General features: G+C 42.6%; 1 protein-coding gene across 1 annotated transcript in view; it reads left to right on the top strand.

Moving 5' to 3' along the window:
• The window catches only part of LOC306773751 (histone deacetylase 4-like), an 82,971-nt gene that overhangs the window by 23,929 nt on the left and 39,303 nt on the right, over positions 1-19,739 (top strand). Inside the window, exons 3-4 of the mRNA XM_079263650.1 lie at positions 11,834-12,153; positions 17,826-17,976. Of these exons, the coding sequence (XP_079119776.1) occupies positions 11,834-12,153; positions 17,826-17,976 (471 nt within the window). The remainder of the gene's footprint in view (positions 1-11,833; positions 12,154-17,825; positions 17,977-19,739) is intronic.

Genomic DNA, 19,739 nt, shown 5'->3' on the forward strand with positions numbered 1-19,739 from the left:
ACAACTTGGGATATTATACTGATATGTAAAATTTGGGCACAACTTGGGGCATTATACTGATATGTAAAATTTGGGCACAACTTGTGGTATTATACTGATATTAAATGTACAATTTGGGCACAACTTGGGCTATTATACTGATATGTAAAATTTGGGCACAACTTGTGGTATTATACTGATATTAAATGTACAATTTGGGCACAACTTGGGCTATTATACTGATATGTAAAATATGGGCACAACTTGTGGTATTATACTGATATTACATGTAAAATTTGGGCACAATTTGGGATAATATACTGATATGTAAAATATGGGCACAACTTGTGGTATTATACTGATATTAAATGTAAAATTTGGGCACAACTTGGGCTATTATACTGATATGTAAAATTTGGGCACAACTTGTGGTATTATACTGATATTAAATGTACAATTTGGGCACAACTTGGGCTATTATACTGATATGTAAAATATGGGCACAACTTGTGGTATTATACTGATATTACATGTAAAATTTGGGCACAACTTGGGATATTATACTGATATGTAAAATTTGGGCACAACTTGGGGCATTATACTGATATGTAAAATTTGGGCACAACTTGGGGCATTATACTGATATTACATGTAAAATTTGGGCACAATTTGGGATAATATACTGATATGTAAAATATGGGCACAACTTGTGGTATTATACTGATATTAAATGTAAAATATGGGCACAACTTGTGGTATTATACTGATATGTAAAATTTGGGCACAACTTGTGGTATTATACTGATATTACATGTAAAATTTGGGCACAATTTGGGATAATATACTGATATGTAAAATATGGGCACAACTTGTGGTATTATACTGATATTAAATGTAAAATATGGGCACAACTTGGGATATTATACTGATATGTAAAATTTGGGCACAACTTGGGGCATTATACTGATATGACATGTAAAATGACCTGGTGTGTGATATGAATGGGTGCAGCGTTGACTTCTTCCTAAAAAAGCTTGTCCTATTATTGATGCCTCCACTTTTTGCCTTTCAAATGAAACTAGAAATAAAACAGTTTTATTTGCTAAAAAGAAAAAAAAAACCACTTCAGCAGGAGTCCACATGCAGAATAGACAGCTTAAAATGAACAGCGTGCTCTCATTGAAACGAACCCAGCTTTGCATTTAAGCGTTTCTCTCTCTCCGTCCCTTCTCCCTGCGTCAGCCCGGGCAGCAAGGTGTGACATGCTCGATTAAAGCTCCGGCGCAGAAGCCGAGATGGACCTCGGCACGTACCGGCCCTCAACCTTCACGCCTCACCTGCCCCAAACTCTTGTTACGTCTCTGTTTTAGCATTCAGCGATAGCGTTGCTGCGGCGCTGCAGACTGTTTGACGTCATTAAGACGGCGGCAAGTAGGAGCTTGCCTTGCCGCCGCCCCCCCCCCCCCCCCCCCCCCCCGCCCCCCCCCCACATCATCACAGCCTCGCCCTTCTCTCCCATACCATGTCTCAGCTCCTAAAAGGTTGCAGTAGATCGCAATGCTGCAGGTTTAAGCTCCTATCTCGTCCCACACTGCAAAACTTGCTCGTCTCATGCTCAGACACCAATCCTCATCTGCTTTCCCCAACCAACAGATGTGCAACTTGTTGCCTCCCCGCTGTAAAACCCATGCAGAGTTCTTTTTCCACCTCTTTAAAATAAAGAAGATCTGCAGCTTTTTTAGCTCTGCTGGGCTCAGTATGACATCTGTTAAGCCTAATGAGTGTGGAGCTCTGGCGGTCAGACCGTGGGATATATAGTCGACGAACCGAGCCTCCAATCAGAGACGCCAGCCCTCTGCATTGTCTGGTATAAATAGATTCGCAATTGGAGCCAGAAGAGTTGTGGAGTGCGCCTGAGGGGTTGTAAACAGATTGTGATTTGTTGTGGGGAGATGGAGGAGAGAAAGGTGGGAGGGAGATGGCGTGTGGGGAAGGACGCCAGAGGATGGGGCATGAAGGAGGAAGATGGAAGATGTGTTGATTGATAGACCAGCAGGAGACAAAAGAAGACACGGACCTTTAATAACTCCATAAATGCAAATCAAGGATGATGGGTTCTTGTCTTGTGTGGATGATGAATCGTCTTTGAGAGTTCCTTCTCCTTCCTGTTGAGCTTAAGGAAACCCTCAAATAGAAATAGGAAGTGAATGTGTGGTCTCCGTTGGTTTCACTTTGTGTTTCCTCTCAGAAGTCTGAGCTGAATCAGATCAAAGCCGATTCCTGATTTAAAGCACATGCCCCCAGTTTGACAAACTGGAGCTTACTTTCATCAAACAGGTAAAGTTGTTGGTTGTGTAATTCTCAAGGAAGCTCCTCCGCCCTCCCTTGGGACGGCACGTCTGCCTCTGTTTTGGTTTTGCAGCAAGTGGCCCCTCATTATCCCGTATCAAATGCACATCAGTAAACCGAGGTACACATTTGACGTCACTGCTTGTCGACAGAGATGTGGTGATATGAGAGTTTAGCTATTTCAAGTGGCAGCCAGGTTCGTCCCAGAGGCTTCTCATAGACTCTAATAGCTCTTTGTTCCCTGCCCGCTTTCTGCCATGCATGGTTAGTTGAGTTTGCGCTGTGTGTGTTGTGACATTCAGGAGTAGGTTTGTTGACGGTAACTCAAGCAAAGCAAGATTTGCACTGAACTTCTAATGTGGTGAATCTATGTAGCGTGACCAGTTGGAGGCTTTGGGTTCATGACTGTTTGCTCTTCTGACAAATCTGTGTTTTTATTCATTAGTTTAATTTGTCCAAAATGTTTAAAAATTTACTTTTAGCCTTTTTCTTCATCCACTTCAACTCACCAGTTTTAATCCAGAAGTATTTAACAATGAAAATAATTCGTTTATCATTGAAAACGGCTTACATGTAACTATACACCTTCGCTTCATTTAGTATGGAAATTATCCCACAAACCCCTGACTTACCTGCTTTGACTAAAACTCTTTAAACACTGGTCAAACCCCCCCCTTACACCAGCTCAGAGATGGCTTTTTAACATAAGCAGGAAAGTGTCAAAATGTCTGAGCATTTCCTACGTTTACATGGGAGTTTTAATTCCACTTGAAAGACTTAAATTAATGTAAACACTTAATTCCTAATGCTAATTTTTATTTGGATTTAAACCTAATTCCGATGCGAGTGTCTGGTTTATTCGCATTTTAATTCCGAACTATTTAACTCCTCTGTCATGTAAACCTTCATTCCGCTCTAAGTTAATTCCGGTCGTTCTGAGCATGCTCGTTACCTCGTCCTGTCCCGATGACGCGCGTTGTTTTGCCTCCCGTGTTCGGTGGTCTATCTTTCTTCTCCTTCTCAGTTGCTGCAGAAAGTGAAGTAGTATGCTTGTGTTTAGCTGCTACTTCACATTTATAATAGAAATAGTGGTGAAACTGGTACTTATTATGTAGTTTTTACAAGTTACGACTGAAAAGACGAGAAGCAGGGAGCCGACTTTGTTTATTTACGGTATACGTCATACGTCACGTTCACCCTCTGTCCAATCAGAACCCTTCCCAACCCGCCGCTCTGAAGAGGAATTAAGTGAGGACGTGTTTCATGTAAACCTTCATTCAGAATTATTATTTTCATGTAAACTCGTAGAAAACTACGTTAATTACGAATGGTTGAATTCCGAATTATTCATTCCAAATTGAAAAACATAACATAACCACCGCCATTGATGTAAACACAACACCCATCCAAACATGCTAACCATAATATGCGCTGTGCTCTGAGTTTTGCTCAGTTTTTTCTCCATAAATTCGAAGTTTTACACGGAGGCTCTGAAGCCGAGAGCAACAGCTGGAGACAAACAGAGAAAAGTTCGATGGACTTTTATCTGTTAGCAAACCGTTAGCAACTCGTTCCCCGTTGTGTGCGGTCGTCCACGGTCCAAAAATAGTAAACTAATCTAATTTGTTTGGCCAGTACTGACACTTTGTAGCAAATAGTCAACTATTTTCTGAACTTTTATAATAAATATATTCATGGTTTACTGTCTAGTGTTAGCTGCATGCAGCACTTCAACCAAGCCCCGCCCTCCACTCCCTCGCTCAGACACACAAATGCATTGATCCTTCCATTTGTAATGCACACACACTTGATCAATACACCATCATGAGGAGGACGAGTGCTGATTGAGTCATTCTGTCACCAGTTAGATTTAGAGACTTTTTAAGTATTTCAGATCATTTCACAAAGACTTTTTCCTTTTAAAATGATGTGTTAAAAGATTTGCTAATATCAGCATAAGTTGTAACTGGTGAAGAATACATGGAGATGGCGCAAAGCAATGAAGAAAATGTCAAAACTTCCACCAAATTTTAGTTCAATATGTGAATATTATCTCTGCTAAGGCCACCTATGATCAGGTAAAGCCGAACTTTGGCACATTTTAGAACCATATGTTCAGCTTTTAACACTTTGCCACTTATTTTACCAAATTTAAGACAAACTTTTTCCAGTTTTTTTTTTATTTTATGCATTCAGTTAATAAACATTCATTCATTCATTCATCATCCAAACTGTTTAATCTAATTCAGGGTTGCGGGGAAGCTGGAGCCTATCCCAGCAGTCTTTGGGCGAAAGGCAGGGTACACCCTGGACAGCTCGCCAGTCCATCGCAGTAATAAATAATTAGTTATGATTAATTTCAATCTGATGTTTTTGTTATTCTTTCCTTTTTATTTCACTGTATTTTTTTTTTTTTTGGTTTTTGTATAATTATAAATTCAGGCATTTTGGCGTTAAAAGGTAAATAAAGTGTTCTTTTATCGAACCGCAAGCACTAGATAGCAAGGTTACCCCAAATTATCCAAAATATGGACTAATTTAGCTAATTTTGTCACAGTTTTGTAGATTCGGCTGGTTCCTTAATCTCAGTCTGTTCATGAATTGGCAGAATGAACCCTTTAGGGACTAGAACCCAGCTTAAAAGAAACCTAAAACCTCAGAACACTTTCCAGAGAAGACAGAGAGCCGATGAGGAAGCGCACATAGTTGGTGATGCAGAGTGGGTTACAGAGCACGCACACAGTATATTGCAACGCTTTTCCACTGTTGATAAAGAACTTTGTCATCAATTAGCCATCTCTGATTCTGGCGGGAAAGGATTGTGATAGACCATTTAGTGACAGGAAAAATGATCCTTCTGTTGGAAATCACCAAGCTTAGACAACTCAGGCTTAACCTAACTGAAGTCGGAAAGACAGAATTCCAATATAATGGGATGTAATACATATGTCATGCCACACTACAATATTAGATGAACTTTACTGCCATCATAAACTCGACTTCATATTAAAAGAAACAGTTTGCCTTTAAAGCTTTAACAACTCTGGCACCTAACGTGTTAAATTGGAGTGAAACGTCTGCTGTCAAGGACGTGAATGTGACTTTTAATATACAAAAATGTAAATACATCATTTCTTCCAAGAGGCACATGGGAAAATACCAGTGGTGCCACCTAATAATGCAATGGAAAGTTAGCCAACTAAGATTTTTAGCATTGGGAAAAGCTTAGACACAAATTGGGAGCAGCCATAATTACTTCATGAATTCATATTTATCAGCAATCATGTGGAACACAATCTAAAGGATAAAGTGTAATGTTTTCCCTTCAAGTTGTTGTGTTGATGTCCCATCTGTGGCCCCTCAGAGCACAAAGGGTTAACACATCTTTTCTGCCAGTCGGAACTGATCTCTTAAAAACCAGATATAAACTCTGTTTTTAGTTTAGAAACTGCATCTTGTCACTAAATATTAGTTCATTCTACATATATGCAGCTCAGGATGGATTTCTTCATTTTATTTTGTAAAATAAAATGAAGACCAGACCAGAGTCCAGACCAGAGTCCAGACCAGAGTCCAGACCAGAGTCCAGACCAGAGTCCAGACTCCAGACCAGACTCCAGACCAGACTCCAGACCAGACTCCAGACCAGAGTCCAGACCAGAGTCCAGACCAGAGTCCAGACCAGACTCCAGACCAGACTCCAGACCAGACTCCAGACCAGACTCCAGACCAGACTCCAGACCAGAGTCCAGAGTCCAGAGTCCAGAGTCCAGAGTCCAGACACCAGAGACCAGAGACCAGAGTCCAGACCAGAGACCAGAGTCCAGAGACCAGAGTCCAGAGACCAGAGTCCAGACCAGACTCCAGACCAGACTCCAGACCAGAGTCCAGAGTGCAGAGTCCAGACCAGAGTGCAGAGTCCAGACCAGAGTGCAGAGTCCAGACCAGAGTGCAGAGTCCAGACCAGAGTCCAGACCAGAGTCCAGACCAGAGTCCAGACTCCAGACTCCAGACTCCAGACTCCAGAGTCCAGACCAGAGTCCAGACCAGAGTCCAGACTCCAGAGTCCAGACTCCAGAGTCCAGACTACAGTCCAGAGTCCAGACTCCAGAGTCCAGAGTCCAGACTCCAGAGTCCAGAGTCCAGACTCCAGAGTCCAGACCACAGTCCAGAGTCCAGACCACAGTCCAGAGTGCAGAGTCCAGACCACAGTCCAGAGTCCAGACCACAGTCCAGAGTGCAGAGTCCAGACCAGAGTGCAGAGTCCAGACCACAGTCCAGAGTCCAGACCACAGTCCAGAGTGCAGAGTGCAGAGTGCAGAGTCCAGACTCCAGACTCCAGACCACAGTCCAGACCAGAGTCCAGACCACAGACCAGACCACAGTCCAGACCAGAGTCCAGACCACAGACCAGACCACAGACCAGAGTCCGGACTAAACATGGAGAAGCAGCATTTAGCCTTTTCGCTGCAAACAAGTGGAACAAACTGAGCTGAAACTTTCACCAAATGTAGAAACATTTAAATCCAGGTTAAAAACATTTCTTTTCTCATGCAGGACATCAACTTTTCATTAATTCTGCTTTTAATTATTTTCATATCATTCATGATTTTATTGTAATTTTGTTATTTGATTTTTTTCTGTCATGCTTTTAATGTTTCATGTAAAGCACTTTGAATTGTCTTGGACATGAAAGGTGCTATAAATGTGTGTGTATATGTGTGTGTATATATATATATATATATATATATATGTGTGTGTGTGTGTGTGTAGATTTTATCCTGATCCTGCAGCATGTAAACATCTGGCCGAGCCTCCCTGCGGGGAAAGTCCTCACCCTGCTTCACCTGAAACCATCTTGTGGTTTTATTTGTTTGGGAAATGCCGGCAGATTCCAGGCCAGGAGTTTGAGCGTGCAGAAATCAACCACACAAGCGACGCAGAGAAAGAGGGAGGGGGTTGTTATGAGGTGGGGGAGACGGGGGAGGCGGGTGGGACGCATGCAAGTTGAGCTGTAGATGAAGACGGAGGGATTCGATGCGCTGCAAACCCGCGGGAGGAGGGTTTTCCTTCGGCTGAGAAGCTCCAGAAGCAGGTTGAGCGAGGAAAAGAGCAGAGAGGGTGAGGAGACGGAGTAAAGAGGGAGTGGTGTGTGTGTGTGTGTGTGTGTGTGTGTGTGTGTGTGTGTGTGTGTGTGTGATGCTGGTTCCTGGAAAAGCAGAGGGCTGCAGAATAAACAGGCTGCATGCCTGAGACTGCCCTGTGATGTCACCACTGGGCGAAAGAGGGACGAGGGGAGGAGAAAGAGAGGAGCAGAGGGAGACACCCATCAGGTTAAAACAAGAGGAGGGGATGAGCGGCGAGCCAGAAGCGGCGGAGGCCTGGAGCATGAGGAGACGTCCGGTGACGGGAGCGCGTTGCCATTCCCTGTAACACCCTGACAGCAGCAGGAAAGGGGCGGAGGAGGAGGAGCTGCATCGATAAGGAGGAGAGGAGGCTGAGGGGAGCGCTGATGGGTAACGACAGCACCGACTCTTTCTGGAGCTCCCGCTTATGTGGCGAGCAATTAGCGCCGCCAGTGTGACTGAGACGCCAGATGAGGTGTGTGCGCTTTGTGCGTCACTGTCAATGAGTGTGTGAGGCTGTGTTTGTCATATCAGGGACTCAATACTGCAAGAGGAACATTTTGTACAGGGGGAGTGTGTGTGTGTGTGTGTGTGTGTGTGTGTGTGTGTGTGTGTGTGTGTGTGTGTGTGTGTGTGTGTGTGCTGGGATGGGTTATGGATTTACATTAACGCTTTGGACTCTAACAACCTCCTCTCTCCTGACGCGTCTTTCTCCCTGCTTTATTTCATCTTTGAATGTCCATTATTCTTGATTTTGCTTTGGTTTATATTTATGAACTATCAGATAGACATTTACTTCCATCATTAAACCTTTAAAGTGTCTTAAAAACACATGCATGTATGAAAGAATTAAGTTTAAGACGAGAAAATAAGAGTAAAACTGTCATTTCTCATCTTCTGATGTGGGATTGAATGTTGTGACGGAGCTTATCCTTATTATCAAGAAGTGCCAAAGAGCTGCTGCGTTTGATTAAACACTTTGTGGCTTGTTAGATTTATATAAAGTGGAGAAAGAAAAAAAAAAAAAAGCATTTTGGTCCTTTTCTTATGGTCCATTTGGGGGGGGGGGAGCAGATTGAGGGGAAATGTAGGGGAAGAAGGCGTCTTATGACTGGGAAGCCTCATGTCCTGCAGGCTGAAACAGAAAGACGAGTTTTCTTTTTTTTAATTAGATGGGTTAAAGCGGGCTACTACAGTCCGCAGACTACTGACTCATGTTGTTGTCATCCCCCGCATGACTGCAGTCCTTTAGGACCCGTTGCATGTTGTTGCGTGGCTCTCTTGCAGCATGGAGGACAGTAGCCGCAGGGGGTAGTGTTTCACCTGCTGCGTTGAGTTTCAAAGCAAGTCTCCGACATACGGTCTCATCTGTAAAGGAAGCTGTTTGGAGGTGCAATTACAGTTCGTCTGCGCTGAAGATGATGTTCAGGCAGAAAAAGAAAAGTGCTTTTTTTCCCAGCTTCCATCTGCGATCCATTAAAAGGAGCTTCACTAAATGCTTTATGGCTTTGTGGCATCTGTCAGTAAAAAGTGCATCAAATAAGAAATGGTCCAAACGAACATGTGGGATACAGCAGCGGGAAGGATAAAAAAAAATCTGCAGTTTTTGTGTTTGTTTTCTTCCTAAACGCTTCTCAAAGTGCTGCATGTGAGGATGCGTCTGGCTGCGAGCTAGCATGGCACCAACGCCATGTTTGCTTTTTTATTAGCGCAAAGTTATCGCTAGGCTCTCTGCAAACATGTAGGTAAATAATTGACCAATCGCCTCCTATTTATCCAGATTAAATGGGAGGAAGCTGCTTGATTGGAGGGCTTCCTGTGCAGTGATTTGCGGCACAAGTTGTGAACCTCCTGGGCTCAATGCAACCTTTGTCAGACGCCGCTTGGCTTCATGTGGAGCGGCAGCATCGCTCATAGGCTGTAGGGAATTTCGTTTTAATAGTGCAAAACTGTTGTTATTGATGTGAAAACATACTTTTATTTTCTTTAAATGACTTTTGGGCAGTTTTCTAGCAGGTAAGCTCATCATACAAGAGCTTTTATTTCATTCTTTTCCGCTTCACAACCTTGCAGATGGACCGAGTATAAAAACACAATGTGCCTTGCAGGGTCAGTGTGCTTCAGTCATTTCTGTTGGCCTTGCACCGTGTTTTGATTTTGCCTCCTTTTGCATATTGTGGCTTTTGCGTCAAAGCTTACAATAGATAGCCAGTTGCTGATCCAATGCTAAAGAACATGCTGGACTGGATATGATCAGACCATATGGGGCAGGTGTAGAATTATAGGGCTATAAAAGCTCTTTGCATTACTCTGCACAACTCAGAAGCTATTCCCTTTTTTTTTCATAGACTTCCAAGAAATCCTGACTCTCTTATAGTCCATAAAAGTGGTTCTGAGCAGCGGTTCTCCAGGCTTTCTGAAGGTTCTCGTATCCGATTGTTTGTGGAGGAATTTGTTAGCGCTGACCCATAAACGCTTCAATGGATCAGAGTTATTCAGAAAATATTTGAAGTCTTATCTGTGGGTAGTTTGTCTGTTAACTGCTGCTATGAAACACGTCAACAAGCTGATTCCCAAAGAGCTGGTGGCAGAGTTAGAGGAAAACTGGAAAAGGGGATTTAGATGAACAGAATCTGTAAGCCATGTTCTCAAGGAATTTTTCAATAAGTCTTTCTTAACTCCTTAACCCTTTATGGGTCAAATGACTATGTTTGATCACTTCATTTCCTCTTATATTCAGCATGAAACTATTTTTTTTGTTAATGTAACAACAGAATGGAGGTCTTGGTTCATACCAGAAGGACAATTTTAGGCTGAAATTTCTAATTTCAAGGTATTTCATTGAGTGCCCTATAAAGGGTTAAACTCCTTAAGTTAGCTCCTGAAACTGGAATGGATAAAAGACCAGTTGTGGACCAACCGTTTTACTGGAACCATGCTGATGTAACAAGATCATTTTGCTGCAGTATCATCTGCTACTGGACTCCAGTCTGGCTTCAAAGATAAATTCCCATTGCAACTGGTCTGAAATAAGTGTCTATTGACTCTACAGTTATGCTTCTGGTCTGGAATTGTATGCATCATATAAATCCCCATAATCTTAGCTTTTCTATTCTATTCTATTCTTTTCTATTCTACAGTCATTTAGCAGACGCTTTTATCCAAAGCGACTTACATATGAGTGAGAACAACACAAGCAGGAAATCATACAGTAGAGGACATCGTAGGAAGGTGCTGGTGGACTGTCCACTTGGACGCAGGTCCTTCCATTAAGTGCTACAGGCTTTTTTTGTTTTGTTTTGTTTTCTTCTTTCCCACCCCACAATATTACTTATGTTAAAATACAAAGAATTAATTCCATAATGTTTAAAAGAACTGGGCTAAGTTCTCCAACTTTCCACTAAATATAGCTATACAAAGTTGGAAGTGCTCCTTGAAGAGCTGAGTCTTCAGCTTGCTGTTAAAAGTAGACATTGACTCTGCAGAGCGGACAGAGTTTGGGAGATCATTCCACCATTGTGGCACAACAGAGGAAAAGAGTTTGGCTGGTGATTTAGTCCCACGTATTGGTGGTAACATGAGGCGTCTTTCATTGGTGGAACGTAGCTGTGGAGAGGGAGTGTAGATCTGGATTAGTGAGTGAAGGTAGACGGGAGCCGTTTGAGTTGTTGTTTTGTAAAACAGAAGCAAAGCTTTAAATTTGATGCGTGCTGCGACTGGAAGCCAGTGAAGAGCGATTAGCAGTGGAGTGACATGAGCTCATTTGGGTTGGTTGAAAACCAGACGCGCTGCGGCGTTCTGGATCATCTGCAGAGGTTTAACAGAGCATGCAGGAAGACCTGCCAGTAGGGAACTGCAGTAATCGATGCGTGAGATGACCAGAGTCTGAACCAACAGCTGGGTCGTGTGTTCTGTCAGGTACGTCTGATTCTCTTGATGTTGTAGAGAGCATATCGGCAGGTACGGGCAACCGAGGCAACACGGACCTTAAAGGTCAACTGGTCAATCTTAGCTTTCCGGTGACATATAACATGTGTAGGTACTTGTAAGGGAGACAATTTGTTAATCCCATCCTGGTACCAACGGGTAGTGGACGGAAGATCGTTGTCTAATGGAGCGATGAATCCAAGACTTGCACAGCACTGGATATCACACATTTTGTTATTGTATCCCAGTTTGGAATCTGGGTTAAGTCATGATACAGAACCACTGGAAATATTCAGATGCCCAGAAATGACAGGGCTTGCAGTCGCTTCTGCCTTAAAATTGAAATGCCCAACTGGAAGTTGGACCCATAATCCTCGATAACCAGTCTCATATTCGACCAGCGACTCGCTGTGACTACAAAGCACTTCATCTGTCTTTCTCTTTGTCTGTAGTGGACATCAACTCTGCGCTGCCCATCCGTCTCCCTCCAGCTGCCATCCCCATGGATCTGCGCGTGGACCATCACCAGCAACAGCAGCAGGTCTCCTCGCTATCCCCTCCCGCCCAGCAGTCACCTGGACCCATCGGAGGAACAGGCCAGGCTGGTGGGGGCATGGTGGCGGCCTCGGTGCGCGAGCAGCAGCTGCAGCAGGAGCTCTTGACCCTGAAGCAGAAGCAGCAGATCCAGCGGCAGATCCTCATCGCAGAGTTCCAGCGTCAGCACGAGCAGCTGTCCCGTCAGCATGAGGCCCAGCTCCAGGAACACATTAAGGTACATCCTTTACTATCAGAGTTGTTTATGAACATTTTATAACGAGGTTTTCTTCTCTGCCAAGAGAGGAGGGCAGGGCAGAGGTATGTTTTCAGTGTTTTGCTTTGTGTCTTACGTAAAAACAATGAAGCTAAATTAAATTAAAGATGAATCATGGGCTAGAGTCTGTAAATTTTACAGCCAAAGCCACAAATGCAGCAAAACAGCAACCAAAACAGAGTGGTGCAATAGTACAAGATGCTCTGTCTAAAAATCACTACATTTTAACCCCCCCCCCCCCAAACAAAGCAGAGGCAGCTCTTAATTTAGTCTGCCTTGGGATTCCACCATAACAGAGTAAATTCAGCAGCAAGAGGAGCCACATCAGCTTTAAATGACTTCTCTCTGAGGAAAGAGGGGGGGTGGACAGGCACTTTGGCTTCATTTACTTTAAGCTGGCGGATGGATGAGAGCAATATAAGGATGTGTTTGGATTCAGGGAATGTGTGAAAGATGAAATCTTGTTGCGCTGGCAGTGGGTTACGTAACGCACGAGTCCTGTTGCGGCGCACTTTAAGTATGCAAGGAAATGTCGTGGTCTTGTTCGGGTTGGAAAGTCGTGCATTTGAACAGCAGATATCAGTGGGGATGTTTTCTGCTCTTTCAAAGGACTTTTGTCTGCAAGAGCATCAACAAAACTGCAGTTTGAACCGTGATCACGTGTCAAAGTGACCTGGAAATACAAATTAAATCTGGATCATCACGCCCACACTCTGAAGCTTTAATACATCAGGGCCCCCAAGAGCACTGGAGCGCTCCTGTGGGGCTGCAATGTCACATAAAAATATTCTTGTATTTGTTCTTTTTTGGGATATCACTGCCATAAAATGAATTATAATGTAAGCAGATACAGATGAAGTCCTTTTTCAAGACTTGGCTCATGGAAACAGAAGATTAGTATTGTTTTAATATGTATTTATGTGTCCTCAAATCCTCAAAGTATATATATATATATATATATATATATATATATTCTCAGTATGTCTTCTTTCATTTCATCCTGTCTCTTTTCTTTCCTTCTCTTCCCTCGTGTTTTGCCAGGAAAACAGGAATATAGTATGGAATATAAAAGGGTAACACAAATGAACAGATGTAAGAGGGTTAGTGTTCAGCATATAGTTCAGGTTCGCCTGGGAATTTGCTTTTTCTAGATTTTTACTTTTTTTTTGTCTCCAATTCCAAAAAAAAGTTTGGACGTTGTGTCAAATGTAAACAAACCCAGGATGCAGTAGTTGTACAAATCATGTAAATCAATATTTTTTATTTCCAAAAGAATGTACACAACATTTGGGATGTTGATGCTAAGAAGTTTTACATGGATGTGCTCATTTTGCATTTGATGGCAGCAGCTCCTCTTTAAAAAAGCCGGAAGAGGGGTCCCTGTTCCAACTTTTTGATGTATGTAATTGTCAACAAACTCAAAATGAGCCACTATGTTCCAGTTGGTAAAACAATTATCAGGTTCAACATATGTTGTTTATATTTCATTGGAAATAAACATGAAAGACATTTAGCACCTTTTTTAACACTTCCATTGATAAGAAGAAACCAGGTTGCAACACTGTTGTAATACGTTTACACTGTGTTGATGCTGATCACCATGGCTACTGGCATGTGAACAGCTTGGGCCTCATTCCCGTACAGGTTCTTTTTGATAGGACACCGATATGTCCAAATGAACTGATCCTTGTCCTTCATGGCCTGACATTTAGAAAGCCGTCACAGCCATAAACAGAACAGGTCTGCCATCTTCAATACCAGAACAAAACATCATGAAACTTCATGTCCCGCCTCGTAGTAAGTGGAGATGCACCGACATCCCCGTTGCGTGTGAGACCAACTGGACACGGCCCACCTAGAACATGTTGACAATGGTTTACTTTAAATCCACGTTTCCAAGCAAGGCTTCCAGTAGCGCTGCTCGATGATGGCAAAAATTATAATCGTGATTATTTTGACTGAAACTGAGATCTCGATTATTTACCTCAATTATCCATTTATCTTTAACAACATGAAAATAGTAAACACTAAACCGTGGCTTTTAAACAATGTCTTTAGGATTCCACGTATTTTAGAAAACAAACAAATAACATGAAGCTTTGTCTTGACAAAGTGCAAATACTGATGTAAACTGAATAGATAAATATGAGTAAGGATTAAACAGCGCTGCGCGTCGTGGTGTTCTAGACTCCGTGTCGTACATTATAACCGTCTAATGTACGGTTCCGAGTTGTTGAATCCGCTTTTACCGCTTATATAGGAACTATTTTACGTTAGCCTGGATGTAGTTTTATGCCCAACAACCGCTGTCAGGCTGCAGCGCGTTTCTCTCATTCACCTGTTAAAAGACGGCTGATCTGAACCAGCTGGTTAACGCGTTGCTATGGTAACGCTACAGCGTTTAACTGGCCGAACTATGTATAGGAAAATAAAGCAGCCAGTTCTCACTGACAATGGTATAAACTATGTTTAGGTGAACTTCCACAACCTACTGCAGTTATTCTACATGGACCTGCAGCCGGAGCCGACTGAGACTGGCCGCCTGGGAGTGCTTTAGGACGGGAGAGGCTTCCGCTGCTCCTTCCTTACAGTAACTGCAGAACAATATGTGCCTTCAAGTCAGTCGCCAAAACACCAGAAAAGTCTCTAATAACTCCAGTAAAGGTTGCTAGATTTGTCGCTTTTAACAAAAAAAGTCTCCAGATTTAGAGAGAAAGTCGTCAAGTTGGCAACAGTGTCTGAATGAAAGCAAAGCGGCTGTGGGAGGAGTTTACAGCACAGCCCTGCAACGCCAGAGACGCTCGATTAGTAGCTGAAGACAGCAGGAGAGGAAACTGCAGAGAGAAACATAATCACACCCTTTTATTTTTTATGATCGTTGAAAACCCAGATTGTAGTTGAGATTAAAATCTGATTAATCGTCCAGACCTATCTTCCAGTTGGCTTTCTCAGTTACATGTAACCATTCGGCTCTACGCTCTTTAACTTATGTAAGTTAAAGAACTTCTATTTTTTCCTGAATCAGTCGGTCGGCTCAGCTGCACGACACGTAACTTTTCTGTGTTTGTGTTGTGTGTCCAGTCAAACGTCTCACACATAACAAAGACGGCGGTCTTTTTTGACACTCATGGGACATAACCAGGCTCACAACAGTACAGCAACATCTGATGGCATCACGTGCACAGCTGCAGCCTCAGCTGCAATATAAAACACCATCTTTCCGAGCAAAGTCTGCAAACAGCATGATTTTTTAAAATTTTTTATTCATTTGCATTAAATCTGACGTATCTGTTGTGTTTTAATACTAAAGTTATGGTGTCTTTTTGGTTGTTTTGGATACTTTGGGATGAGTGATGCTGTCTGAAGGGTCGTCTTGCCTGTGGTGGGGCTGCCAGTGGAAGCCAGTGACGCACAACCTGAGCAGGGAGGCCCAGCCTCAATCAGTCCCATTCACAGCCCCTAGTGTACACACACACAAACACACACACACACAACCATTAGAAAACTACACATCCTCTTAAATTTCTCCAAACACAGTGGAACCCATGCCCACTGTGCCTCCACACCAGGAACAGTAGCGCACACTGAAGCGCACACAGCTGCAGGCAAACATTTGCATATACTCACTCATTCATCTGTGTTGGGCGCGTTGCATGCAGACAGCAGGGAACCCTCTGGAAGCCGGGGAGATCCTGAAGCTCTGCAGAGCACAACATCTCTGGTCTGCTGAGCCACAGGGGGTTTGGTGTGGGTGTGTGTGTGTGTGGGAAGGTTGCTTTGAACCTTCCCACCCACTCAACCTGGGTTTAGAGGTAAAAACACTGCAGGATCTGGAAGCTGGCCAGAGAGCAGACTGCCTCAGCCTCCTCTCACCTCTAAAGTATTCACAGACGAGCTTTTAGGTGTTTGTGAAGAAATGAGCTCCCGTCCCAGCTGCAGAGCAACGACTCACACCGTCGCAAGCTAATCACACGTAAACCGATCGAATATCGCCACCGGGTGTGTGACGGTGAGGTTCCCCGCCACATCACAGGGAAGCCATCCAGCTGCTAACAGGCTGTAAGATCAGCTTCTCCGTTTATTGTGTATTTCAGAAGGATGACAGCATGTTTCAGTGTGTTCTCGTGTCGTATCGTTGGTGATCTTACCCACAGGAGCTCACAGCAAGAACCCCTCAGTGTTTTTAACCTGTAAATACAGCACAAGCTGTCAGGTCCCAGATGGATCTGTCTCGGCTTTTCAAGCTTTTCAGCTGAATTTTAAACCTAAAGCGTTCAACAAACGCTCCTCTGTCTGTTTTGTTAAGTGATGAGGAAGTAAGCAGATTGGATTACTTGTATTGCGAAAGCCTCATAACCGAGTTAAAAAGTTTGTCTTTATTTGAAGGCTGAAGCTTGTGGCCTGAGTTTTTTTTTTTTTTTTTTTTATGAGTTGCAAAGGTTTTATTGTGTTACTTTAAGCTGTTTGAGTTCAGTTCAGATGGCAGAAATGCAGAAATGAGAGCGCATTTCTATTTGGACTGATCAGATTTTAATCTCAACTACAATCTGGGTTTTCAACGATCATAAAAAATAAAAGGGTGTGATTATTTTTCTCTCTGCAGTTTCCTCTCCTGCTGTCTTCAGCTGCTAATCGAGCGTCTCTGGCGTTGCAGCGCTGTGCTGTAAACTCCTCCCACAGCCGCTTTGCTTTCATTCAGACACTGTTGCCAACTTGGAGACTTTCTCGCTAAATCTGGAGACTTTTTTTGTTAAAAGCGACAAATCTAGCAGCTTTTACTGGAGTTATTAGAGACTTTTCTGGTGTTTTGGCGACTGACTTGAAGGCACATATTGTTCTGCAGTTACTGTAAGGAAGGAGCAGCGGGAGCCTCTCCCGTCCTAAAGCACTCCCAGGCGGCCAGTCTCAGTCGGCTCCGGCTGCAGGTCCATGTAGAATAACTGCAGTAGGTTGTGGAAGTTCACCTAAACATAGTTTATACCATTGTCAGTGACAACTGGCTGCATTATTTTCCTATACATAGTTCGGCCAGTTAAACACTGTAATATCCCGCCGTTACGGGGCGTTACCATAGCAACGCGTTAACCAGCTGGTTCAGATCAGCCGTCTTTTAACAGGTGAATGAGAGAAACGCGCTGCAGCCTGACAGCGGTTGTTTGGCATAAAACGTGCATCCAGGCCAACGTAAAATAGTTCCTATATAAGCTACAACTCGGAACCGTCCATTAGACGGTTATAATGTACGACACGGAGTCTAGAACACGACGCGCAGCGTTGTTTAAAAATACTGGATGATTGTGTTAAATAATCGAGATCTCAGTTTCAGTCAAAATAATCGTGATTATAATTTCTGTCAAAATAATCGAGATCTCAGTTTCAGTCAAAATAATCGTGATTATAATTTCTGTCAAAATAACCGTGATTATAATTTCAGTCAAAATAACCGTGATTATAATTTCCGTCATAATCGAGGAGCCCTAAATTCTGCACATGAGGGCATCATGAGTTCAAATATTAAACAGGATACAAGTCCTGGTAAGCTCCTAAGAAGCTCCCTAGACACTGTATGTGGTTTGCAAAAAGCATTTACCAAACTTTTTTCCTGATTTTATTTCTGTTTTTTCACCCTGCAGCAGCAACAGGAACTCCTGGCTTTGAAGCACCAACAGGAGCTGCTGGAGCACCAGAGGAAGATGGAGAACCACCGTCTGGAGCAGGAGCTGGAGAAGCAGCAGAGGGAGCAGAAGCTGCAGCTACTCAAGAACAAGGAGCGAGGACAAGAGAGTAAGCAGAACTCAGAGCTTTCTCCACTTAAAGAGTTGCAGAACGGTGGCGTTTGTGTGTGTCTTTGCCTGTGTGTGTGTGTTTCATGGTAAACCTGCTGTATGAGCTCGGTGGCCTTGACGGGGTTATTACCGCTGCCTCCTGGACGTCTTTCAGCGCTTCATTGAGAGAAAGCGTCCAGGAGTCCCTGAGAGCTGGTTTACACACCGTATGATCAGACAGAGTCGTAGGGTTTGCCCCAGAGAGGTCACACGGCTTTTAAGTTTCTCAGCATTTTCAGGTCATTTTTTGTGTGTTTTATGCCACATTCCTACTGTTCATCACTTCATTGATTAATTAAAGTAATTTAAGTCATTTCCTGAGTTACATGATTAATTTTTTCATTTCTAAATGTCAGGAAATGATGAAGGATGTTAATCACACTTCACCTTAATTTGCACTTAGATAAAAACAGAACAAGTGGTTTTTCTCTTTCTAACTGGAGGTAAATGTTGTGTAATAAGTGGATTTTTATTCTAATCAGTAAATTGATTATCTTTTTAAACTGGAAATGAGGTCATCAGCTGGTACCATGTTGTGCTTGTACACATTAAAAAAAGTGTTCAAATGGCCGTAATTAGTCATCTGAAATTACAAGGCTGGCGATGTCCAATAATCTGAATATTAAAAAAGCTTTTCTTAAAATAGCAAAATAGAAAATTGGTATTTTCTTGTGAAATGGTGCGAATTGATATGAAGTTGAGTTTTAATAGATCACAAGGTGGTAAAATATCTAACATACTTCTGACTGTTGGGAAAGGCTCCAGCTTCCTCGTGACCATTTATCAGACTAAGTTGTTAAGAAAATGAATGAATAAATTAATCTAATAGACTGTGAAGTTTCCAGAGCAAATAAAATGTGAGAAATGGACATGAAGTGAGATATTGTAAATATCATGCACCAGCTGCCTGTGATAACTCAACCTAGATTAAAGTTTTTGTGACTAATCTGTTGTTTATGGCTGTAAATGTGCCGTTAATTAAAATGTATTAAAAATTGAGAAGATAAAGGAAATGTCAACACTTAAGATGATCCTATATTAGCTTTTGTCTTATAAACCTAATTTAATCTCTTGATATATTCCAGTTTTTACATTCATGCATGAGAAACATCTGCAACACTTTGTCACATTTCCATTCCTTCTTAACTATTAAATATATTCAAGCATCTTAGATACCAAGCAGTGGAGCATTTTGGATGTATTTCAGAGAGCACCAGTATTTTGAGACATATTTTTCATTGTAAAATTCCACATATTTACTGTTGTGAAAGGTTAAGCATTATTTTTTCTCTCAAATCTGATGTGGTATCTGTGAATCTGTGCGTGGTGTCTTGCCCATGCAGTTGCGTCGGCTACAGACGCAGCGACGTCTGATGGGATCAGACAGTTCAGGCGTGCAGCTTAGCCTCCTTTCCTTTTACATCCTGAAATTCCTCTGCATTCTTTGAAGCATCAAATGAAATTCAGCTCTGCATGGAGAGAAAAATGCTGATTTCTTGCAGTCTTTCTGTTGGGAACGTTACATTTACACAGTTTAATAAGTTTCCCGTGCGTTTGTTGACTAACTGGACATTTTTTGCTGGTCTTTGCACCTTAAAGACTTGTTACAGAATGTTTTGTGGGCCTGAAATGCAGGAATGGATTCATATTAATGAGAGAAATAAGCTGACTAGACAAAACATGAAATATCTCAGGTTCTTAAAGTCTGTAATGTAAATTAAA

The sequence above is a fragment of the Telmatherina bonti genome (assembly GCF_933228915.1).
Source record: "Telmatherina bonti genome assembly, chromosome: 24".
NCBI lineage: Eukaryota > Metazoa > Chordata > Actinopteri > Atheriniformes > Telmatherinidae > Telmatherina > Telmatherina bonti.